This window comes from Scyliorhinus torazame, chromosome 6 (genome assembly GCF_047496885.1).
Source record: "Scyliorhinus torazame isolate Kashiwa2021f chromosome 6, sScyTor2.1, whole genome shotgun sequence".
NCBI lineage: Eukaryota > Metazoa > Chordata > Chondrichthyes > Carcharhiniformes > Scyliorhinidae > Scyliorhinus > Scyliorhinus torazame.
In genome coordinates this window covers 264,807,574-264,833,927 of record NC_092712.1, presented here as the reverse complement: position 1 = coordinate 264,833,927, position 26,354 = coordinate 264,807,574, and the positions used below count along the sequence as shown (strand labels likewise).

Below are 26,354 nucleotides of genomic sequence, written 5' to 3'. Positions count from 1 at the left end.
AGAAAACTTAGAAACAGAGAAATAAAACAACTTCAATCTTCATCAAGGGACAGGCAACTAAAGGGCAGAGTGTGGAGCTTTGTTCATGTAGATCTAGCAATTGGCAAACAGTTTTACTCATTTGTTCAGTCTCCCCAAAGATGTGAGGACCAAAAGCAGCACAAATCTGGCAGAGGAAAGCTGTGATGACCAGGTCCACTCTGAGAAAGGGCCGATGAGTGCATGTATTTTACTCAAAGTGGCCACCCCGTAGACAGCATCAAAGTAGCACTTTATGTACTGGCTGATGTGGTTGTTGCACTACCAGTGCTTATACTTATACTTATAATTCCAGCCTCATTAGTTCATGAGATAAATGAAAGTCAGATACAACTATGTGGAAAGTAATGAATAAGTTCCAATTGCTGCCTTGTGGGGTGCCAAAGAACGTAAGGCACATCTGCTTAAAATCCGAAGCTCACAGATGTGCATGTTGTTTTCAGAGCGGGATACAGTACTAGACAGAAATGTAGTGTGTTTATCACAAAAAAAAAATCAGATTTCAATGAACATTTATCTCAAGGGTCAAGTTCCAAGGCAATTAGCTGACTGACAAATTTCATGTCAGGAATAAGCGAATGACTAGGGTAAGAGTAGGGCCAGTCAAGGACAGAGATGGGAAGTTGTGTGTGGAGTCTGAAGAGATAGGCGAGATACTAAATGAATATTTTTCGTCAGTATTCACTCAGGAAAATATAATGTTGTGGAGGAGAATGCTGAGACCCAGGCTATTAAAATAGATGGCATTGAGGTACGTAGGGAAGAGGTGTTGGCCATTCTGGACAGGCTGAAAATAGATAAGTCCCCGGGGCCTGATGGGATTTATCCTAGGATTCTCTGGGAGGCCGGGGAAGAGATTGCTGGGCCTTTGGCTTTGATTTTTATGCAATCATTGGCTACAGGAATAGTGCCAGAGGACTGGAGGATAGCAAATGTGGTCCCTTTGTTCAAAAAGGGGAGAAGAGACAACCCCGGCAACTATAGACCGGTGAGCCTCACGTCTGTAGTGGGTAAAGTCTTGGAGGGGATTATAAGAGACAAGATTTATAATCATCTAGATAGGAATAATATGATCAGGGATAGTCAGCATGGCTTTGTAAAGGGTAGGTCATGCCTCACAAACCTTATCGAGTTCTTTGAGAAGGTGACTGAACAGGTAGACGAGGGTAGAGCAGTTGATGTGGTGTATATGGATTTCAGTAAAGCATTTGATGACTTCCGGGTGCGGCGATGACCAGCTGAGTCGCACGTTTCGCCAGCTCCCGGTGAAACGGACTTTTGGGCTCTTGATAGGAGCCTCAACGGCAATTTTGACGGCTAAAAACACTGTGCGGTAAACCAGAAGGGAATCCCCCCTGGATACGGATGAAAAAAGGAGGAGAAAGTGGCCGGATTGCAGTGGATCCTTTAGAACAGCGGCAAGGAAGGCAAGCAAAAACCAAGATGGCGTCGGAAGTTGGCAGTTTAACATGGGGCCCTGAACAACAAGAGTTCTTGAAATGCTGTGTGGAAGCGCTCAAAAAGGAAATGAAGAAAGAGCTGTTGGCCCCGATACTACAGGCGATCGAAGGGCTAAAGGAGGAACAAAAGACCCGAACAAAAGCGGGAGCTTCGGGTCGTGAAGGCAAAGGCAGCCGAGAATGAGGACGACATACAGGGCCTGGTGGTGAAGACGGAGACGCATGAGGCACACCATAAACGATGTGTGGAAATGTTGGAGGCACTGGAGAACAACGCAAGGAGGAACAACCTGAGGATTCTTGGTCTTCCTGAAGGTGCAGAAGGGGCGGACGTCGGGGCATATGTGAGCACGATGCTGCACTCGTTGATGGGATCGGAGGCCCCGGCGGGTCCGTTGGAGGTGGAGGGAGCATACCGAGTTATGGCGCGAGGACCGAGAGCAGGAGAAATTCCCAGAGCCATAGTGGTGAGATTCCTCCGTTTTAAGGATAGAGAAATGGTCCTTAGATGGGCAAAGAAAACTCGGAGCAGTAAATGGGAGAACGCGGTAATCCGCGTTTATCAAGACTGGAGTGCGGAGGTGGCGAGAAGGAGGGTGAGCTTTAATCGGGCCAAGGCGGTGCTTCATAAAAAGAAGATAAAATTTGGAATGCTGCAGCCGGCAAGACTGTGGTTCACATATCAAGGGAAGCACCACTACTTTGAAACGGCGGATGAGGCATGGACATTTATTGTTGACGAGAAATTGGAATGAGTGGGTTATTAAAAAAGAACGTTTGAGACAAAGTGGTGGGGCGAATATGGGGGGCGAAGAGGGGGGGAAAAAAGGGGGGGGGAAGAGATGATTTTTATGTTGTTAATCCTGCGATGTGGTAACTTTTCTCTCTTCCACAGGTTGTGGTGATGGGGGGAGGAGGGGAGGTGGAGGAGATGGGGCGTTGGCCATTGGGGGCGGGGCCAAGGGAGAAGCGCGGGCTTGGTTCCCGCGCTATGATAATCATGGCGGGAATAGAGAAGCAGGAAGGAGGGGGCGTCGCACGGTGCGAGCCGAGGTCACGGGGGGAAGCTGAGGTCGGCCAGAGTTTGCTGACTTCTGGGAGCAACATGGGGGGTGTAACTACGCTAGTGGGGGATCTAGCGGGGGGGGGTGGGAGGGGGGGATTTACTGGGTTGCTGCTGCTGGGGAGAAGGGGAAGCTGGTATGGGGTGGGGTGGGCGGGGCACCGTCTGGGGGGGGGACAGCTGCGTGGGAACCGGGTGAGGAGCTGGGTAAAAGGGGATGGCTAATCGGCAAGGGGGGGGGTAAAGAGCCCCCCAACCCGGCTGATCACGTGGAATGCGAGAGGGCTGAACGGGCCGATAAAGAGGGCACGGGTACTCGCACACCTTAAGAAACTTAAGGCAGATGTGGTTATGCTACAGGAAACGCACCTGAAACTGATAGACCAGGTTAGGCTACGCAAAGGATGGGTGGGGCAGGTGTTCCATTCGGGGCTAGATGCGAAAAACAGGGGGGTGGCTATATTAGTGGGGAAGCGGGTAATGTTTGAGGCAAAGACTATAGTGGCGGATAACGGGGGCAGACACGTGATGGTGAGTGGCAAACTACAGGGGGAGACGGTGGTTTTGGTAAACGTATATGCCCCGAACTGGGATGATGCCAATTTTATGAGGCGGATGCTAGGACGCATTCCGGACCTAGAGATGGGAAAGCTGATAATGGGGGGAGATTTTAATACGGTGTTGGAACCAGGGCTGGATAGGTCGAAGTCCAGGACTGGAAGGAGGCCGGCAGCAGCCAAGGTACTTAAAGATTTTATGGAGCAGATGGGAGGTGTAGACCAGTGGAGATTTAGCAGACCTAGGAGTAAGGAGTTCTCGTTTTTCTCCAATGTCCATAAAGTCTACTCACGAATAGACTTTTTTGTGCTGGGAAGGGCGTTGATCCCGAAGGTGAGGGGAACGGAGTATACGGCTATAGCCATTTCGGATCACGCTCCACACTGGGTAGACTTGGAGATAGGGGAGGAAACAGGAGGGCGCCCACCCTGGAGAATGGACATGGGACTAATGGCAGATGAGGGGGTGTGTCTAAGGGTGAGGGGGTGCATTGAAAAGTACTTGGAACTCAATGATAATGGGGAGGTCCAGGTGGGAGTGGTCTGGGAGGGGGATGGTAAGGTGTCAGATATATATAGGGAAATGAGGGACGAAGGGGAGACTATGGTAGATGAACTAAAAGTGAAATGGGAAGAAGAGCTGGGGGAGGAGATCGAGGAGGGGCTGTGGACAGATGCCCTAAGCAGGGTAAACTCGTCGTCCTCGTGTGCCAGGCTAAGCCTGATTCAGTTTAAGGTATTACACAGGGCGCATATGACTGGAGCACGGCTCAGTAAATTTTTTGGGGTGGAGGATAGGTGTGCGAGGTGCTCGAGAAGCCCAGCGAATCATACCCATATGTTTTGGTCATGCCCGGCACTACAGGGGTTTTGGATGGGGGTGACAAAGGTGCTTTCGAAGGTGGTGGGGGTCCGGGTCGAAGCAAGCTGGGGGTTGGCTATATTCGGGGTTGCAGAGGAGCCGGGAGTGCAGGAGGCGAAAGAGGCTGATGTTTTGGCCTTTGCGTCCCTAGTAGCCCGGCGCAGGATACTGTTGATGTGGAAGGAAGCCAAGCCCCCGGGTGTGGAGACCTGGATATATGACATGGCAGGGTTTATAAAGTTGGAACGGATTAAGTTTGTCCTAAGGGGATCGGCTCAAGGGTGCACCAGGCGGTGGCAACCGTTCGTCGAATACCTCACAGAAAGATAGAGGGAATGGAAAAGAAGAAGACAGCAGCAGCAACCCAGGGGGGAGGGGGGGAGGGGGGGGAGGGAGGGAGGAGGAACCAGAAGGACTCTCAGGGATGTTAGTGTACATGTATAATATGTATAGGTTGTTGTTATAGGTAATTGTATATTGGACTGCTGAATCGTATTTTTGGAGAGTATTTATTTGGGACAAGGCAGTTGCCATTTAGTTTTGTTTTTTAATTTTGATGTTGTTTATATATTATTTATTTCTTGCTTAAAACTGGCCATTGTTATTTATATTGTTATATTACTGTGTAAAGGATACACAATGTACTGTCATGGTTGGCCAAAAATTTTGAATGAAATATAAAAAAAAAAAGTGCTCATTGAAGTGTCGGTGCAGACTCGATGGGCCGAATGGCCTCCTTCTGCACTGTAGGGGTTCTATGATTCTATTCTAGGATTCTAGGAAGAGAATGAAATGTAGTTAGTCCTCATTCAATGGAGGGCAGGATGCAACTGAGCAGCCGCGAGGCCTCTGCTCATTCGGTCTGTCTCTGGCGAGAATTAAATGTAGTTAGTTCCCATTCAATGAATACCCTCAGTCTCCGGATTACCTGTCCAATAGAGCATTACAGGGCTGTACAGGCCCTTCGGCCCTCGATGTTGCGCCGACCTGTGAAACCAATCTAAAGCCCATCTACACTATCCCATTATCATCCATATGTTTATCCAATGGCCATTTAAATGCCCTTAATGTTGGCGAGTCCACTACTATTGCAGGCAGGGCATTCCACGTCCCTACTACTCTCTGAGTTAAAAACCTACCTCTGACATCTGTCCTATATCTATCTCCCCTCAATTTGAAGCTATGTCCCCTCGTGCTAGACATCACCATCCGAGGAAAAAGGCTCTCACTGTCCACCCTATCCAATCCTCTGATCATCTTGTATGCCTCAATTAAGTCACCTCTTAACCTTCTTCTCTCTAACGAAAACAGCCTCAAGTCCCTCAGCCTTTCCTCATAAGACCTTCCCTCCATACCAGGCAACATCCTGGTAAATCTCCTCTGCACCCTTTCCAATGCTTCCACATCCTTCCAATAATGCGGCGACCAGAACTGCACGCAATACTCCAAATGCGACCACACCAGAGTTTTGTACAGCTGCAACATGACCTCATGACGCCGAAACTCAATCCCTCTACCAATAAAAGCTAACACACCTTCTTAACAACCCTATCAACCTGGGTGGCAACTTTCAGGGATCTATGCACATGGACACCGAGATCTCTCTGCTCATCCACACTACCAAGAATCTTACCATTAGCCTAGTACTCTGTATTCCTGTTACTCCTTCCAAACTGAATCACCTCACACTTTTCTGCATTAAACTCCATTTGCCACTTCTCAGTCCAGCTCTGCAGCTTATCTATGTCCCTCTATAACCTGCAACATCCTTCCGCACTGTCCACAACTCCACCGACTTTAGTGTCATCTGCAAATTTACTCACCCAGACTTCTACGCCCTCCTCCAGGTCATTTATAAAAATAACAAACAGCAGGGGCCTCAAAACAGATCCTTGTGGTACACCACTAGTTACTGAACTCCAGGCTGAACATTTCCCATCAACCACCACCCTCTGTCTTCTTATAGCTAGCCAATTTCTGATCCAAACTGCTAAATCACCCTGAATCCCATGCCTCCGTATTTTCTGCAATAGCCTACCGTGGGGAACCTTATCAAACGCTTTACTGAAATCCATATACACCACATCAACTGTTTTACCCTCGTCCACCTGTTTGGTCACCTTCTCAAAGAACTCAATAAGGTTTGTGAGGCACGACCTACCCTTCACAAAACCGTGTTGACGATCCCTAATCAAATTATTCCTTTCTAGATGATTATAAATCCTATCTCTTATAATCCTTTCCAAGACTTTGCCCACAACAGAAATAAGGCTCACTGGTCTATAGTTACTGGGGTTGTTTCTACTCCCCTTCTTGAACAAGGGGACATTTGCTATCCCCCAGTCTTCTGGCACTATTCCTGTAGACAATGACGACATAAAGATCAAAGCCAAAGGCTCTGCAATCTCCTCCCTAGCTTCCCAGAGAATCCTCGGATAAATCCCATCCAGCCCAAGGGACTTATCTATTTTCACACTTTCCAGAATTGCTAACACCTACTCCTTATGAACCTCAATCCCGTCTAGTCTGTAGCCTGTATCTCCGTATTCTCCTCGACAACAGTCTTTTTCCTGTGTGAATACTGACGAAGAATGTTCATTTAGCGCTTCTCCTATCTCCTCGGACTCCACGCACAACTTCCCACTACTGTCCTTGACTGGCCCTACGTACCCTCGTCATTCTTTTATTCCTGACATACCTATAGAAAGCTTTAGGGTTTTCCTTGATCCTACCAGCCAAGGACTTCTCATGTCCCCTCCTGGCTCTTCTTTGCTCTCTCTTTAGGTCCTTCCTGGCTAACTTGAAACTCTCAAGTGCCCTAACTGAACCTTCATGTCTCATCTTTACATAAGCCTCCTTCTTCCTCTTGACAAGCAATTCAACTAATTTAGTAAACCACGGTTCCCTTGCTTGACCACTTCCTTCCTGCCGGACAGGTGCATACTTATCAAGGACACGCAGTAGCTGTTCTTTGAACAAGCTCCACATTTCAATTGTGCCCATTCCCTGCAGTTTCCTTCCCCATCCTATGCATCCTAAGTCTTGCCTAATCGCTTCATAATTGCCTTTCCCACAGCTATAACTCTTGCCCTGCGGTATATACCTATCCCTTTCCATCGCTAAAGTAAACGCAACCGAATTGTGGTCAGCATCACCAAAGTACCCACCTACCTCCAAATCTAACACCTGTCCTGGTTCATTACCCAGTAACAAATCCAATATGGTCTCGCCTCTTGTTGGCCGATCTACATACTGTGCCAATACCACTAGGCCAATGCCTCCCCCTTGTTCACATATTGAACAATTTCTCCCTTGACTTTATTCACTTTCTCCCAATTTGTTTTATATTCGTCCATGGGATATGGGTGTAACTGGCAAGGTTAGCACATGCAACCAGTTTCCAATTTCCTTTGAAAAGGTGGTGGTGAGCAGTCTTCTTGAACCACTGCAGTCCATGTGGTATGGCACAGTAACAAATCTTACAACACCAGGTTAAAGTCCAACAGGTTTATTTCAAATCACTAGCTTTCGGAACACTGCTCCTTCCTCAGGTGAATGAAGAGGTGGGTTCCAGAAACATATATATATATAGACAAAGTCAAAGATGCAAGACGATGCTTTGAATGCGAGCATTTGCAGGTAATTAAGTCTTTACAGGTCCAGAGAGAGGGGTAATCCCAGGTTAAATAGGTGTGAATTGTCTCAAGCCAGGTCAGTTGGTCGGATTTCGCAAACCCAGGCCAGATTGGGGTGGGGGGGGGGGGGGGGGTGGTGAATATAATGCGACATGAATCCAAGGTCTCGGTTGAGGTCCAAGGTCTCGGTTGAGGCCGTACTCATGTGTGCGGAACTTTTTCTTTTAATAAACATTTTATTGAGGTATTTTTGGGGCATTTTAACAGCAGCAACATAAACAATGTACATGAAAATATAAACATAGTGCAAATACCACCTCCCTCCCCAACAGGTCCCACCATTAATTAACCCCCTACTCTACGCTAACCTAATGCCCCCCCCCCCCTCCTCCCTCCCCCCCCTCCTCCTGCTGACGATTAATTTTCCGCGAAGAAGTCGACGAACGGTTGCCACCTCTGGGCGAACCCGAACAGTGACCCTCTCAAGGCGAACTTAATTTTCTCCAAACAGAGAAAGCTAGCCACGTCCGATAGCCAGGTCTCAGACTTCGGGGGCTTTGAGTCCCTCCATGCTAGTAATATCTGCCTCCGGGCTACCAGGGAACCAAAGGCCAGAACGTCTGCCTCTTTCTCCTCCTGGATTCCCGGATCCTGTGACACTCCGAAAATCACCACCTCTGGACTCAATGCCACCCTTGTATTTAATACCTTGGACATGACATCAGCAAACCCCTGCCAAAATCCCCTCAGCTTTGGACATGCCCAGAACATGTGGACATGGTTCGCTGGTCCTCCCGCACATGTTGCACACCTGTCTTCCACCCCAAAGAATCTGCTCATCCGGGCCACTGTCATGTGGACCCGGTGAACGACCTTGAATTGAATCAGGCTGAGCCTGGCACAAGTTGCAGTCGCGTTGACTCTACTCAACGCGTCCGCCCAAAGGCCCTCCTCTATTTCTCACCCCAGCTCCTCCTCCCACTTTCGCTTCAGCTCCTTGGTTCTGCGTATCCTCTGATCCCATAAGTTCCTTGTAAATGTCAGAAATGCTCCCCTCACCTATCCATCCTCTGGAAACTACCCTGTCCTGAATGCCCCTTAGCGGCAGGAGTGGGAAGGTTGATACCTGTCTACGCAGAAAGTCCCGCACCTGCAGATATCAAAATTCGTTCCCCCCACCACCAATGCAAACTTCTCCTCCAGCGCCCATACTCGGAAAGCTCCCCTCTATAAACAAGTCCCCCATCCTCTCAATCCCCGCTCTCTGCCATATTCGGAACCCCCCCCCGTCCATCGTTCCCGGGACAAACCGGTGATGATCGCAGATTGGGGACCAGACCGATGCTCCCACTGCTCTCGCATACCTCCTTCATTGCCCCCAGACTCTTAAGGCCGCCACCACCACGGGGCTGGTGAAGTACCGCGCTGGCAGGAACGGCAGAGGTGCAGTCACCAGCGCCCCCAAACTTGTGCCCTTGCAAGAAGCCGCCTCCATACGCACCCATGCCGACCACCCCCACCCCACCAGCCACTTCCTAATGATGGCTATATTAGCCGCCCAGTAATAATTGCTAAAGTTCGGCAGCGCCAGCCCGCCCTCTCCCCGACTCTGCTCCAGCATTACCTTCCTCACTCGCGGGGACTTGCCCCCCCCCCCCCACACGAAGCCCGCAATAACTTTATTGACGTGCTTAAAAAAGGACCGCGGAATGAAGATGGGGAGACACTGAAATACAAACAGGATTCTCGGGAGGACCGTCATCTTCACCGTTTGGACTCTGCCAGCTGGAGACAACGGGAGTGCATCCCATCTCCGGAAATCATCTTTCTTCTGATCCACCAACCGGGCCAAGTTCAATTTATGTAGCCGGTCCCAATCCCGCGCCACTTGGATACCTAGGAACCTGAAACTGTCCCCTACCAATCTAAACGGCAGTTCCCCCAGTCGCCTCTCCTGACCTCTCGCCTGGACCGCAAACATCTCGCTCTTCCCCATATTAAGCTTGTACCCCGAAAACTGGCCAAATTCCCCTAAAATTCCCATGATTTCCTCCATCCCCTCAATTGGATCTGAAACATACAGGAGCAAACATACAAAACTCTGCGCTCCACTGCCGCCCGCACCCCCCCCCCCCCCCCGGACCAGTCCGTTGAGGCCATCAGAGCAATTGCCAGCGGCTCTATGGCCAGCGCAAACAGCAGTGGGGAGAGGGGGCATCCCCTCTCGTCCCCCGGTGCAGTCTAAAATAGTCCGAAGTCATCCTGTTCGTCCGTACACTTGCCACAGGAGCCTGGTACAGCAACCTGACCCAGTCAATAAAGCCCCTCCCAAATCCGAACTGCCCCAGAACCTCCCATAAATAATCCCACCAACCCGGTCAAAAGCTTTTTCCGCATCCATCGTGACCACTACCTCCACCTCCCTACTTTCCGGGGCATCATGATCACGTTTAACAGCCTTCTTACATTGGCCACCAGCTGCCTGCCCTTAACGAGCCCCATCTAATCCTCTACAATAACATCCGGTACACAATCTTCAATCCTGGAGACCAACATTTTGGTGTCTACGTTCAACAGGGAAATCGATTTGCAGCTCCGGGTTCTTGTCCCGTTTCAGGATAAGCGAAATCATGGCCTGTGACATCGTCTAGGGCAGAACCCCTCTTTCCCTTGCCTCATTAAACACCTTCATCAGCACCAGTCCCAATATCCCGGAGAACCTTTTGTAGAACTCCGCTGGGCACCCGTCCGGTCCCGGGGCCTTACCCGACTGCATGGCCTTAAAGCCCTCCACTATCTCCTCCAACCCGATCGGGGCCCCCAGCCCTACTACCAGCTCCCCGTCCACCTTCGGGAAAGTCAGCCCCTCCAGGAAGTGTCTCATTCCCTCCAGCCTCGCAGGGGATTCCGACCTGTACAGCCTGCTGTAGAAATCCCCGAACACCTGACTCACCCCTGCCGAGTCCCCAACTAAGTTTCCATCCCCGTCAATAACGTTCCCCATTTCCCTAGCTGTCTCCCTCTTTGAGCTGCTGTGCAAGCATTCTGCTGGCCTTCTCACCATGCTCGTAGATCGCCCCCCTCGCTTTTCTGAGCTGTTCCACTGCCCTCCCTGTGGTTAACACGCTGAACTCCGCCTGTAGCCTCCGCCGTTCCCTTGAAAGCCCTATCTCTGGAGTCTCCGCGTACCTCGTCGACTTGTAGAATCTCTTTTCCCAGTCGATCCGTCTCTGCCCTGTCCCTGTGAGTCCGGATCGAGATCGCCTCTCCTCTCGCCACTGCCTTCAGCACTTCCCAGACCACCGCTGCTAAGACCTCCCCCATATCATTTACCTGCAGGTAATTTTGTATGCATTTCCTCAACCTCTCGCACACTGCTTCGTCCGCCAATAGCCCTACATCTAACCTCCATTGCGGGTGATGGAGCATGGTCTGAGATTGTGATCACCGAGTACCCAGTGTCCACCACCCCTACCTGCAAGGCCCTACCCAAAAAAAGAAATCTATCCGAGAGTATACCTTATGCACGTGGGAGTAGAATGAGAACTCCTTCACCCTCGGCTGCCTAAATCTCCATGGATCCATCCCCATTCCCCCCCCCCCCCAATCCCCATCCCCCCCCCCCCCCCCCCCAATCCCCATCCCCCCCCCAATCCCCATCCCCCCCCACTCTTCCATCTGCTCCATGAACCCTTTCAGTTCCTTTGCCACTGCTGACACCTTGTCCGTTTTCGAGCATGACCGATCCAGGCCGGGATCAATAACTGTGTTGAAGTCCCCTCCCATGACCAACCTGTGCGAGTGCAAGTCTGGTATCTTCACGAGCATCCTCTTTATAAATTCCACGTCATCCCAATATGGCGCTAATACATTAACCAGCACTACCTTCATCCCCTCCAGCTTACCACTAACCATAATATATCGACCCCCCACATCCGAAAATATTCTACCCACCTCAAACATCACCTGCTTATTAATCAAGATCGCAACCCCTCTAGTCTTTGTGTCCAGCCTCAAGTGGAAGACCTGACTGACCCAGCCTTTCCTCAATCTAACCTGGTCCACTACTCTAAAGTGCGTCTCCTGCAACATTATCACGTCCGTCTTCAGTCCCCTCAGGTGCGCGAACACACGTGCCCTCTTAACCGGCCCATTTAGCTCTCGAACTTTCCAGGTGATCAGCCTCGTTTGGGGGCAAAGTGTCCCCCCTCCGCCGATTAGCCATCCCCTTTCTTGGGCCCGCCTCCAGCCCATGCGCCGCGCCTCCTCCGGCCCGCCCCCCGGCTGCCCCCGCCACTGACCCCCTCTCTGTCCCTCAACCGAAGTCCCTCCCTAGTCAGCAGAACAACTACCCCCCTCCCCCACCTAGCACCACCACTCTGAAACCTAACCCATACAATAAACTAAACATATGCACCCCCCCCAACTGCACTTCCGTGAGCTAGCTCACCCAGTTAACTTAGTGGCCCCCGCCCCGAAAAGTCTCCCACCTATTGTTCCCTCACTCCCCCGCCCACTCCCCCGCCCACCCCCCCCCACCCCTACAAACAAATTCCCTCATCTAACGATCCTCACACAATCACCCAGCTGAAAAAAAACCCACCGAAACCCAAACAAGCACGTCTCCATCCCACAAAAGTGCACATCAAAGAAAAAGGCATTGCCAACATTCACCAAAAAGCCCAAAAACGAAAAAATGTTCACCCCTTCTTAAACAGAACTCAAAAACAGAAGAGAAAAAAAAGAAGAAAAAAAAAAAACAATATGAGCCAACAAGTTGCATCAAAGTTCAAAAGTTTTCAGCCCACCACCAGTCCTTTTCTTTTCGCGAAGTTCAGCGCGTCTTCGGGCGACTCAAAATAATGATGCTGGTCCTCATATGTGACCCAGAGACGAGCCGGATACAGCAGTCCAAACTTCACCTGTTTCTTGAAGAAGATTGTCTTAAGTTGGTTGAAGCCTGCCCTTTTCCTGGCCACCTCCACACTCAGGTCCTGGTAAACCTGCACTGCAGGATACTGTTGTCCCACTTACAGCTCCGCGTTCACTTGGCCCACTGAAGAATACATTCCTTGTCCAGGAACCTGTGGAATCTCACCACCATTGCCTTCGGAGGGTCCCCAGTTGGCGGCTTCCTCGCAAGTGCTCTGTATGCCCAGTCCACCTCCAAGGGTCGGGAGAATGTCCCGTCCCCCAGCAGCTTCTCAAACATACCCGCTATGTATGCCCCAGCATCAGCTCCCTCAGACCCCTCCGGGAGCCCGACAATTCTTAAGTTCTGCCAACGGGACCTATTCTCTAGGTCTTCCATCTTCTCCAGAAGCCTTTTCTGCTGGTCCCGCAACATCCCCACCTCTAGCTCCACCGCAGTTTGATTCTGCTCCTGCTCAGCCAGCGCCTTCTCAACCTTCTCAATCGCCCGATCATGGGCGTCCAATCTGTGCTCCAGCCGATCAATCGACTCTTTAATCGGGTCCAGGCAGTCCCGTTTCTGCTTGGCAAAGCCATCCTGGATGACCTGCATCAACTGCTCCGTTGATCGCTGGGCCGACACATGCTGTCTCCTGCTGCAGCATCAGCCCAGCTCTTGCCTATCTTTCTAGTTCTGCCTTTTCGTGCACTTCTGGTTCTTTTCTCCATACACCGATACGTGGAAACAGTGCCCAATTGCCTCAGCCTTCGAATTCACAGCTTAAAACCGGAAAAAAGTCGGGGGGAAAGGTCCAAAAGTCCAACCAGAGCGGGAGCCACCAAATCTGTGACTTACTCCTTCATAGACGCCACCGGAAGTCATGTATGCGGAACGTGGCTATAAGTTTCTGCTTGGCGATTCTGCGATGTCGTGCGTCCTGAAGGCCACCTTGGAGAACGCTTACCCGGAGATCAGAAGCTGAATGCCCTTGACTGCTGAAGTGTTCCCCGACTGGAAGGGAACATTCCTGCCTGGCGATTGTCGCGTGATGTCCGTTCATCCGTTGTCACAGCGTCTGCATAGTCTCGCCAATGTACCACGCTTCGGGACATCCTTTCCTGCAGCATGTGGTATAGTTACACCTACAGTGCTGCTGGGAAGGGAGTGCCAGGGTTTTGATCCCACGACAACGAAGGAAGGATGATATTGTTCCAGGTCAGGATGGTGTGGGTGGTGAGAAACTTGCAAGTGTTGGGATGCCTATGTGCCTGCTTCAATGGATAGTGGGGGTTGAAGGTTTGGAATGTGCTATCAAAGGGGCCTTGGTGAATTGCTGCAGTGAATCTTGTAGATGGTACACACTGCTGCCACTGAGCATAAATGGGGGCGGAGAGAATGAACATTTAAGTTGGTAGATGGGGTGCCAATCAAACGGGCTGCTTTGTCCTGCATGTTGTCGAGCTTGAGTGTTGTTGGAGATCCATTCATCCAGGCAAATGGGGAGTATACCATCACACTCCTGACTTGTAGGTGGTGGACAGGCTTTGCGGAGTGAGGAGGTGAGTTGCTCACCACAGAATTCCCAGCCTCTAACCTGCTCTTGTAGCCACCGTACTTATATGGCTGGTCCAGTTCAGCTTCTGATCAATGTTAACCCCAAGATGTTAATAATGAGCAATTCAGCAATGGTAATCACATTGAATTAAAAGGCGCAATGGGAGCAATGGACAGCATGGTAGCACAGCGGTTAGAACAGTTGCTTCATAGCTCAAGGGTCCCAGGTTCGATTTCCGGCTTGGGTCACTGTCTGTGCGGAGTCTGCACGTTCTCCCTGTGTGCGTGGGTTTCCTCCGGGTGCTCCGGTTTCCTCCCACAGTCCAAAGATGTGCAGGTTAGGTGGATTGGCCATGTACTGCACACTGGCGATAGCATTAACTGTTCAATGACGCAATCTTTTGTTTATAGCGGCCACGATCTACCGGCCACATCCTGTCGGAATCAGAGCGTGACGCAACCGGTAGAATCATAGAATTTACAGTGCAGAAGGAGGCCATTCGGCCCATCGAGTCTGCACCGGACCCTGGAAAAATCACCCCACCCTATCCCCGTAACCTCACCTAACCTTTTCATAGAATTTACAGTGCAGAAGGAGGCCATTCGGCCCATCGAGTCTGCACCGGCTCTTGGAAAGAGCACCCTATCCAAGGTCAACACCTCCACCCTATCCCCATAACCCAGTAACCCCACCGAACACTAAGGGCACTTTTGGACACTAAGGGCAATTTATCATAGCCAATCCACCTAACCTGCACATCTTTGGGAGGAAACCGGAGCACCCGGAGGAAACCCACGCACACACGGGGAGGATGTGCAGACTCCGCACAGACAGTGACTCAAGCCGGAATCGAACCTGGGACCCTGGTGCTATGAAGCAATTGTGCTATCCACAATGCTACCGTGCTGCCCCTTTTTGGATACTAAGGGCAATTTATCATGGCCAATCCACCTAACCTGCACATCTTTGGACTGTGGAAGGAAACCGGAGCACCCGGAGAAAACCCACGCAGACACGGGGAGAACGTGCAGACTCCGTCCTGTAGATCCCGTAGATACCGTGCTGCCCCTTCCTGTAGATCCCAGGAGAGGCCTCCTCCAGGCTTCCCGATGCCGGTACGCCTTGTGGAATCTACCAAAGTCTCACGAGACATCACGATCAGGATCCTGCCCACAATGGGCAGGACCAAGCCTCACACATCTAAGTAGGTTTAAAACCCACTTAGGCATGCTAACCCCCAGATCTATCCGGCCTCTTGCATCGATCGGCCTCCCCAGGGAGACCCCAGCCGGGCGCCGTTTTACACAAATGTGGACTAGGCGGAACGGCACCCAGGGGCCTCTGGTGGTCAGGGACAGGGCAGGGTAGTCCCCTGGCCCTCCCCCTGGAATGCAGGCACTTTGGCACTGTCACCATGGCACTAAGGTGCCCAGGTGGTGCTGCGAAGTTGGCAGCACTGCCAGGGTAGCCATGCCAGGGTGCCCAGGTGACACAGCCAAGGATCAGGGTCTGAGGGGGAGGGCATGGCCATGAAAGTAGGGTGGAGGGGGGTATATGAAGGATGGGGATGCACAGCTGATATGAAGGGGCCTCTGGAAAGTTGGGAGGGGTGAAGGGTGGGCGTCCTGGAAGGGGGTTTGCTGAAAGGGTGCGTGGGAAGGTGTCATCACTTGGGTGGGCGGGGGTTGGTAGTGCCCATGTGTGTGGGGGGTGACATTGCCCATGGGTGAGGGGTGTGGGGTTCCCTCAAGCCCACTGAGAGATCAGGGCAGCCTTTCAAAATGGTGGCCCAATCTCAGAGGATCCGTTCTGGCCGGCGAGTTCAGCCCCAGTGGTGAAAATAATTCAAAGTGTGGGCTAGCCCAGGGAGGCCCGAGGTGGGGGAGCTGAGATAAGCCCGCAAAAGGGAGCTGCGCCAGAGAGGGCGGGGCCGGGTTGATGGAAAACGTGGGCTTTTTCCCGTGCTAGGGAAGGGGGCGGGGCCGGAGGGGTGGGTGGGGGAGGAGAAGGGCGGTCTTGGAGAGGAGCGCACGCTGACTGCCAGGAGGGGGAGGAGAGATTCTCACACTGGGGGGTCGACGGAGTGGTGGGAGAGTCCGGGGTCAGCAGGAGTCAGCTGACTTACGGGAGTGCCATGGGGGGAGCAATACAGCTAGGGGGGACCTCGCTTTGCGGGGGGGGGGGGGGGGGGGGGAGACTGGGTTGCTGCTGCATTGGCCAAAGGGGAGCTGGAGTTCGGAGAGAGAGTCGGGGTGGGGGTCCGCCGCCTGGGGGAATGGAGGGTGCGGGAGGCGCGGGCATGTGGCTGGCCTAGAAAGGGAGATGGCTAGTCGGCAGGGGGGGGGGGCAGAGAAGCCCCCTGATCCAGCTGATAACTTCGAATGCGAGAGGCCTCAACAGGTCGGTCAAGAGGGCCAGTGTGTTCGCGCACCTGAAGGGACTGAAGGCAGATGTGGTTATGCTCCAGGAGATGCATTTGATGGTGGCAGATCAGGTTAGGCTGAGAAAGGGGTGGGTAGGGCAGGTTTTCCACTCGGGTTTGGATGCGAAGAATCGAGGGGTGGCGATCTTGGTGGGGAAGCGGGTGTCATTTGAGGCGCTGAACATCGTGGCAGATAATGGAGGTCGGTACGTGATGGTAAGTGGCAAGCTGCAGGGGGTGCGGGTGGTACTAGTGAATGTATACGCCCCGAATTGGGACGATGCCAGATTCATGAGGCGCATGTTGGGTCGGATTCCGGACCTGGAGACAGGGAGCTTGATAATGGGAGGGGGGGGGGGGACGGGACACTTCAACACGGTGCTGGACCCAGCAATGGACCGCTCCAGGTCCAGGGCGGGTAAAAGGCCGGCGGCGGCCAAGGTGCTTGGGGGGTTTATGGACCAGATGGGGGGAGTGGACCCAGAGAGGTTTGCCAGGCCGGGGGCCAGGGAATTTTCCTTTTTTCCCCATGTCCATAAAGCCTACTTCCAGGTAGATTTCTTCATTATGAGTAGGGCACTAATCCCGAGAGTGGAGGGCACGGAATATTCGGCCATAGCTATCTCAGATCATGCCCCGCATTGGGTGGAGCTGGAGTTGGGGGAGGAGAGGGACCAGCACCCGCTGTGGCGCCTTGATGTGGGACTGTTGGCGGATGAGGATGTGTGCGGGCGGATCCGGGGGTACATTGAAAGATATTTAGAGGCTAACGACAGTGGGGAGGTGCAGGCGGGGGTGGTCTGGGAGGTGCTGAAGGCGGTGGTCAGGGGAGAGCTAATCTCCACTAGGGCCCATAAGGAGAGGAAGGAGAGGGAGAGATTGGTGGGGGAGATATTAAGGGTGGATAGGAGGTATACAGAGGTCCCTGAGGAGGGACTACTCAAGGAGCGACGAAGCCGCCAGGCCGAATTCGACCTGTTGACTACCAGGAAGGCAGAGGTGCAGTGGAGGAAAGCTCAAGGGGCAGTGTACGAATATGGGGAGAAGGCGAGCCGGATGTTGGCACATCTGCTTCGGAAGCAGGAGGCAGCGAAGGAGATTGGGGAGTTAGGGATAGAGGGGGAACACGGTGCGGAGTGTGGTGGGAATAAATGGGGTATTCAGGGACTTTTATGAGGAGCTGTATAGGTCTGAGCCCCCGATGGGGGAGGGGGGGATGCGCCGATTTTTGGATCGGCTGAGGTTCCCGAGGGTGGAGGAGGAGCAGGTTGTTGGGCTAGGGGCACCGATTGGGCTGGAGGAGCTGGTTAAGGGGTTGGGGAGCATGCAGGCAGGGAAGGCCCCGGGGCCGGATGGGTTTTCGGTGGAATTCTACTGGAAGTACATGGACCTGTTGGGCCCACTACTAGCGAGGACTTTCAATGAGGCGAGGGAGGGGGGGCCCTACCCCTGACGATGTCCAGGGCGCTGATCTCGCTGATCCTGAAGCGGGACAAGGACCCATTACAGTGTGGGTCGTACAGGCTGATCTCGCTCCTCAACGTCGACGCAAAGTTGTTGGCGAAGGTGCTGGCTACCAGAATTGAGGACTGTGTCCCGGGGGTGATTCACGAGGACCAGACGGGATTTGTGAAGGGTAGGCAGTTGAACACCAATGTGTGGAGGCCCCTCAACGTAATGATGATGCCTGCAGTGGAGGAGGAAACGGAGGTAGTGGCGGCTATGGATGCGGAGAAGGCCTTCGATAGAGTGAAGTGGGAGTATCATTGGGAAGTGCTGAGGAGGTTTGGGTTCAGGGAGGGGTTCATCAGTTGGGTTAGAATACTTTATGAAGCCCCGGTGGCGAGTGTGGCCACAAACCGGCGGAGGTCGGAATACTTTTGGCTGTACCGGGGGACGAGGCAGGGGTGTACCCAATTCTCCTTGTTGTTCGCATTGGCAGTTGAGCCTTTGGCCATGGCACTGAGGGAGTCCAGGAACTGGAGGGGACTGGTTCGGGGGGGGAGAGGAACACTGGGTGTTGCTGTATGCCGATGACCTGTTATTGTATGTGGCGGACCCAGTGGAGGGGATGCCGGAGGTTATGCGGATCGTCAGGGAGTTCGGGGACTTTTCTGGATACAAGTTTAACATAGGGAAGAGTGAGCTCTTTGTGATACACCCAGGGGATCAGGGAAGGGAGATAGACGAGCTTCCGCTGAAGAGGGCGGAAAGGAGTTTTAGGTACCTGGGATCCAGGTGGCTAGGAGTTGGGGGGCCCTGAACAAGCTCAATTTGACGTGGCTGGTGGAGCAGATGGAGGAGGAGTTTAAAAGATGGGATATGTTGCCACTGCCGTTGGCAGGTAGGGTGCAGTCGGTGGAAATGACGGTCCTTCCGAGGTTCCTCTTTGTATTCCAGTGCCTTCCCATCCTGATCCCCAAGGCCTTTTTTAAAATGGGTCAGCAGGAGCATCATGGGATTTGTGTGGGCAAATAAGGCCCCGAGGGCAAAAAAGGTGTTTCTGGAGCGTAGCAGGGACAGAAGAGGGCTAGCGTGCCCAATCTATGTGGGTACTACTGGGCTGCCAATGTGGCGATGATCCGTAAGTGGATAATGGAGGGGGAGGCGTGGATGAGGCTGAAGATGGCGTCCTGTGTGGGCACGAATCTGAGAGTGCTGGTGACGGCACAGCTGCTGCTCCCACCGACAAGGTACACCACGAGTCCGGTGGTGGTGGCGGCGACTCTGAAAATTTGGGGGCAGTGGGAGGCGCCACAGGGATGAGGTAGAGGCCTCGGTTTGGTCCCCGATCCGAGAGAACCATCGGTTTGTCCCGGGGAGAATGGATGGGTGGTTTCTGAGTTGGCATCAGGCAGGAATTAAAAGAATGGGGGGACCTGTTTATAGATGGGACATTTGCGAGCCTTGGGGCGCAGGAGGAGAAATTTGGGCTGCCCCCCCGGAAACGCCTTCAGGTACATGCAGGTGAGGGCGTCCGTGAGATGGCAGCTGAGGGAATTTCCGCTGCTTCCAGCACGTAAGATTCAAGATAGGGTGCTCTCGGGGGGTTCTTCCTCTTCTAGCGCCAGGCTTAGCCTGATACAATTTAAGCTTCTTCACAGAGCGCATATGACGGGGCGATGTTGAGTAGGTTTTTTGGGGTAGAGGACAGGTGTGTGAGGTGCTCGGGGAGCCCAGCAAACCACGCCCATATGTTCTGGACGTGTCCGGCGCTGGATGGGTTTTGGAGGGGCTTTGCGAGGACTGTGTCCAAGGTGGTGAACACCCGGGTCAAGCCGAGCTGGGGATTAGCATTATTTGGGGTATCGGTCGAGCTGGGAGTGTAGGAGGCGAAAGAGGCCGGTATTCTGGACTTTGCGTCCCTGGTAGCCCGGCGGAGGATTCTGCTACAGTGGAAGGATGCAAAGCCCCCAAGTGTAGAAGCCTGGATCAGCGACATGGCAGGGTTCATTAAATTGGAGAGGGTAAAGTTTGCCTTGCGAGGGTCTGTGCAAGGGTTCTTCAGGCGGTGGCAACCGTTCCTAGCGGAACGTTAGGAGGTGGTCAGCAGCAGCAGCAACCCGGGGGGGGGGGGGGGGGGGGGGGGGGGGGGGGGGGGTCGGGTATGTGTTTGTTTGTTATTGTTTCATGGGGGGGGGGGTTTGTACATTGGGGGAATTCGCGATATAAGTGTACGATCTGTGTGTTTTATGCTTTTCTTTTTTCTGTAAGGGGGGGGGGGGGGTTTGTTGAAAATTTGCTAAAATTGAATAAAAATATTTTTTTTTAAAACAAATTGCTATCTCTGAACGTAAAGAACTTTGAATCATATTAAACACATCTCAGCCCTGATTAATGATCACATAAAAAGAGCTGCCCTGTGCTGATATTGGACATAACCATTGTGTTTCTCAGCTCTATACATTGAATAAATGAGAAATAAAATAGGAAATACAGTGGAATAGAATTAAGCAAAGATTTTTTGAGCACAAAAAACTTACCGCCGTCTTGCTTGGTGGTAACTTTTTGTTCCTCTTGGGTCTAGACTTTGTATAATGCTCCAGTTTCTTTACCTCTTCTGAGGGTAGTTCATTCATCATACTGCTGGGCCGTGATGACCTTTCTTGCTTGCTGTAATTACTTGAAGCAGGAGCTGAATCATCAAAATGGACTGGGACCTCCTCAAGAGCCTTATCCAGGTCAAACTCCATCTCTGTACAAAAAAATTGAACATTGAGATTCCTGCACATTTAAGAGGTATATTGAACAAATTTAGATAAGTAACCATTAATGGCAACACCCTATTAGCACTCAATTTATCATAAAGTGAGCAATTAAACATCAACAGAAAAATAAACTTTAATTAACAAATTAGGACGATGGCAGCAGTGTGTACAATCTACAAGATATGCTGCAGCAGCTCACCAAGTCTCCTGCCAAACCCGCAACCTCGACCGCCTAGGACAAGGACAGCAGATGCATGGGAACACCACCACCTGCACGGTCCCCTTCAAGCCACACACCATCCTGACAAAGGATTGACCATAACGCCAAGGCACAGGAGACCATTCAAGTGGAGAGAATGTAAAGGAACGCAATGGTGATAAAGGTACTTTACAGTCAGAGGAAAGACACTGTTTTCTGCAGCTGTGACTGGGAGCTCTGAAGCTTATGTTGCCTGTTAGTTACCAGGGCTAAAGACATCTCCTCGCCGCTGGAGAAGAGCTTGAAGTTGGAGAGGGAGGGGGGGATCCCCTTGTCATGGTCCATGTAGGTACCAATGAGATAAGCAGAACTAGGAATGATATATCCCTGCGAGAATTTAAGGAACTTGGATCCAAATTAAAAAGCAGAACGTTAAAGTTAGTAATCTTTGGACTTACCTGAGCCATTTGTTAATTTGCAGAGGGATAAAGAGATCAGATGGCCAGTTGAGTGACGTGGGAGACAAGGGTTTTGCTTCATGGTCCATTGGCACCTGCACTGGGTAAAGGGGAGCTGCTCCATTTGGACAGGCTCCATTTAAATTGGACTGGGACCAGTGTGCTTGCAAATAAAATAACTACGGCTTTAATCTAATACATAGGGGAATGGGAGTATTTGGTAAATTCAAAAGCAGCAAGAGAAATATCAAGATTAGAGAGGCATTTGGGGTAAAAATAAGCAGAATGGGTCAGGAATGGACAGTGAGTGTAACAAACATTAGTGGCTAAAGTGTTGCCAGGGAAAATGAGAAAAAAGACAAAATTAAAAGCATTTTATCTGAATGTGCGATTCATTTATGATCAATTGGATGAATAGCACAGATAGAAATGAATAGGTTGGCTCTAAGAATCTCAGTCATCCCAGTCGCAGGACATCACTGCAGGAGTTCCTCAGGGTGGTGTCCTAGGCCCAACCATCTTCAATTGCTTCATCAATGACTTTAATTCCAACATAAGGCCAGATGTGGGAATATTTGTTGTTGATTGCACAATGTACTGCACCATTTGCGGCGACTCAGACACTGAAGCAGCCCACCTGCAAATGCAGAAAGACCTGAACGATATCCAGGCTTGGGCTGACAAGTGGCTAGTAACATTTGTGCCACACAAGTGCCAGGCAATGACCATCTCCAATAAGAGAGAATCAAACCATTGCCCCTTGACATTCAATGGCATGGCCATCACTGAATGAACCACTATCAACTTCCTGGGGTTACCATTAACCAGAAACTGAACTGGAATAGCCTTAGAAATACTGTGGCTTCAAAAGCAGGTCAGAGCTAGGGATCCTGTGGCGAGTAACTCATGTCCCGACTCCCCAAAGCCTGTCCACCACCTACAATGCACAAGTCAGGAGTGTGATGGAATACTCCTCACTTGCCGAGATGAATGCAGCTCCAATAGCAATCAGGAAGCTCGACATCATCCAGGAAAAAACAGCCCATTTGATTGGCACCCCTTCCACAAACATTCACTCACTTCACCACCAATACATAGGTGAGCGACATTGTGAGCCTGAATGATAATTCTAAATTGGTTGTTAGTGTAATTCTCAGCACACTCAAGATTGTTCATCACTGCTACCCAATCACAATCACATCTACCATTAAGTTCTGAGTTTTGCACGCACGAGCTGTTTCCTAGCATTGCACTAGCACCGAAAGTCATACACATTACTAATTTCTGTGGTAGGGAAACGTCTTTTTGCCTTACGGCAGCATCCAGTTAGTGGGAAATGCCATGTTGTCACTTCATAGTAGCAGCCTGAATTGGCCAGGGCTTCCAGCAATCTCATGAAGACGGCCACAACCATTTGCTCATCTTGCAAGCTTGAGAACAAAATAAGGTGCACTAAAGTTATCCTGCAGGATCATGGCTGACCGATCGGATTATTGCTCGATTTGTGCCACGCAGAATCGTGAATAGGCCTAAGGTTGCCTCTGTTGGACTTGAAAGGTGCCCAGTCTACCTCACATTACCCTGGAAGGGTTAAGATAACTCAAAATTTGAGCAACAGGTGAAGTTGGCCATTTCACGTTGTTGTAGCAAATTGAGTGGTATTTTCCACCAACAGGATGCTGCTGTTATGCCAAAAAAGACATTCCACCTACCTCACAATGAGTAAAGTGGTGTATGAATTTCAGTTTTTTTTTTTAAATAAACAATTTTAATGAGGTATTTTTGGCATTACAAACAACAGTATAAAAGCAATGTGCAAAGAACAAGACAAATAGTGCAATCACCGACTCCCATCCCGCCAGACCCGCCTAATTGACCCCCTATTCTCCACTACCCTAACCCCCCCCCCGCTGACGATTAATTCTCCGCGAAGAAGTCGATGAATGGTTGTCACCTCCGGGCGAACCCAAACAGTGACCATCTCAAGGCAAACTTAATCTGAACCCCCACCCTCAGACAGCACTGTGAAGCTAGGGCGCAAGAGCTGTATGGAAGTTCAAGGTTACTGGTTATGGAGGTCAGGCTGTCAGGGATTAGTGTCTGAGTCACTGGCTGTTCAAGTTGGAAGGCTCAGTTAATCCATAGCCCATGGGAGCTGGGGCAATGAGGGTGCCCTCTAAGGATGAAGTTGACATGCTAGTTATAGTCTTCACACGCATCAGGTGTGCCTCACCTGCCACAAGGGGAAGCCAGTTGCCTAATCAGCTCCCTGACCCGTCCTTGACAAGTCAATTGTGCCACTTTAGTCAGCATTGCAATGCATGATTGCACCACTGATTGGGTGGATGTCCCAGAAGGCTGTGGGTCAGGGCATTGTCAGCACTCCTCATCGCTCACTTTGATGTTCTCTTCCTTTCAGTTTCTGAATCATGGAGCCAGTCGAGCTGGCAATTGTTCTGATTGCGATCGACCAGCAACAGCGACATTGATGTGCTATTGCACCCGGCCAGGACCAGCTCCCTGCAGAGGAGGGGGAGGCAGGGCAACAGATGGTGTAGCCTCGGAGGAGACCAGCCACAGGTATTCCCGTGTAGAACCTCCTACCGCCAGATGTCAGAGGTCCAATGCGGGAGAAGGCCCCGTCTGTCCTGGGGACGGTTGACAACTTGTGTCAGGTGATGCAAGAGTTGGCAACGCATGGACTGGCAGACCACCAATTGCTTGTAGCCCTGAAAGTTACTGCCGCCCTGAACCTCTATGCCAACAGCTTGTTTCAGGGCTGCACGGGTCACCTGTGCAGCATATCCCAGACAGCAGAGCAGTGCATAAGGGAGATCATAGATGCACAGAACCGATGGGCTGAATGGTCTCCTTCTGCACTGTAGGGATTCTATGAGAGACGTAGCATTGCCATTCTCACACTACATTGGGATGAAATGTAGGGGTTTGCTGACATGGCGCCATAACATGATTGGGTGGAGGATGTATATGGGTGAACAAAGTGATTTGTATAAAAGTGCGTTATTACAATGGTGACTTATTTCTACTAGGACCGAGGTTCATCTGTGCCCACTATTGTTTCTTCCGCTTCCTCACCTTCCCGCTACGTCTAGGTGTATCCCCAGGATCCCCAGCTGAGGTTGCGGCGGTCTGCTGACTTCCACATCTTGTTTCCTGAGATGACCTTGGTGGGAATCCACTGGGGGGCCTCGACCTTGAAGATCTGGGCCTACTTTCAATCTGCATGGGTGTTGCAGTGAGTCCTCTCAGTGTGCAGGGCTGGAGGTCTGTTGCTCACAGGGAGGGATGTCAGATGGGCTGGACACCCCAGAGTCTCTTGGATGGAAGGTCCAGGGCAGCGCTCCTGCCTTTTCCTCTTCCCTTTGAATGCCTGGCGGCCCCTTTGCTCCTCCATGGAATAGAGGGACAGCTAGAGTGAGATCCAGAGCCCCGCATCCTCTGTCGCTGACACTCGCCGATTCTCGCCTACACCATAGAATTTACAGTTCAGGAGGCCATTCGGCCCATCGAGTCTGCACCGGCCCTTGGAAAGAGCACCCTACTGAAGCCAAGGCTTGCACCCTATCCCCCTAACCCAGGCATTTTCAAAGTGGGGATCACGACCCGCGGGTGGGAGAATCGCGGAGCCCTCCGTCGCGGCGTTCCCAATCGCATGAATTCACGCACAACAGCCAGCTTTTACCAATGCCGGCTGCGCGCGGCTTTGAAAATGACGGCCGCGACCATATAAAAAATGCAGGCACACTGTGCATGCATGCCCGCTCATCAGTACGCATGTGTGGCACCCAGCAAGAAGCACCGCCTCCTCCTGACATCAACGTGCTGACGCAGAAGATTTAAAAAAATTATTTCAGAAGAATATTATCTTCCTGCCTGAAGCGAGGCAGAGAGCAGGTCATGCACCCTGAACGCTGACGACATGTGCTTTGGGTGAGATTGTGATTCCTCCAATTTGTCAGCAGCAAACAAGTAAAATTTAAAATGGATCGTTTTGTTGTACGGAAGAGGGGGCCAGAAACACAAACAGGCCAGGATCTCACAATTAAACTTGCTGGGGAGAGTGGCTCAGGAGAATCCGCAGCAGGACAAAGCAGTGGTAGTGGGAGCTGTTCAGGAGTGCCCACAACAGGACAAAGCAGTGTTGGTGTGAGCTCCAGGGCCTCTGGAGAACAGGCCATTAAGAAGAAGCTGAAATCCTATCTGGCTGCATCACAGCCTGGTATGGCAACTGCTCGGCCCAGGATCGCAAGAAACTTCAGAGTTGTGAACACTGCCCAGTCCATCACACAAACCTGCCTCTCATCCATTGACTCCATCTACACCTCCCGCTGCCTGGGGAAGGCGGGCAGCATAATCAAAGACCCCTCCCACCCTGCTTATTCACTCTTCCAACTTCTTCCATCGGGCAGGAGATACAGAAGTCTGAGAACACGCACGAACAGACTCAAAATCAGCTTCTTCCCCGCTATTACCAGACTCCTAAATGACCCTCTTATGGACTGACCTCATTAACACTACACCCTGTATGCTTCATCCGATGACGGTGCTTATGTAGTTACATTGTATACCTTGTGTTGCCCTATTATGTATTTTCTTTTATTCCTTTTTCTTCCCATGTACTTAATGATCTGTTGAGCTGCTCGCAGAAAAATACTTTTCACTGTACCTCGGTACACGTGGCAATAAATAAATCCAATCCAATCCAATCAGGCTCAAAGCAGTATAATAACGATTTTGTAAGGTTTGGATTTATTAACTGTACCAATGTCGGCTGGCGTGGGTCGCGAATGTCGGCCGGCATGGGTCGTGAAGGTCGGCCGGCGTGGGTGACGAAGGGCGGCTTGCGTGGGTGGAGAAGATTGGCCGGCTTGGGTGGCGAACATCGGCTGGCATGCATGGCGAAGATCGGCCGGTTGGTAAAAATGGGTCCCCGGAAAAAAAGTTTGTAAAACACTGCCGTAAC

General features: G+C 51.4%; 1 protein-coding gene across 3 annotated transcripts in view; it reads right to left on the bottom strand.

Annotated features, from left to right (window-relative positions):
• Positions 1-26,354, bottom strand: part of LOC140425404 (F-actin-uncapping protein LRRC16A-like) — a 530,177-nt gene that overhangs the window by 59,007 nt on the left and 444,816 nt on the right. For all 3 annotated transcript variants that reach the window (XM_072509651.1, XM_072509649.1, XM_072509650.1), the window contains one exon: positions 20,489-20,700. In XM_072509651.1, the coding sequence (XP_072365752.1) occupies positions 20,489-20,700 (212 nt within the window). The remainder of the gene's footprint in view (positions 1-20,488; positions 20,701-26,354) is intronic.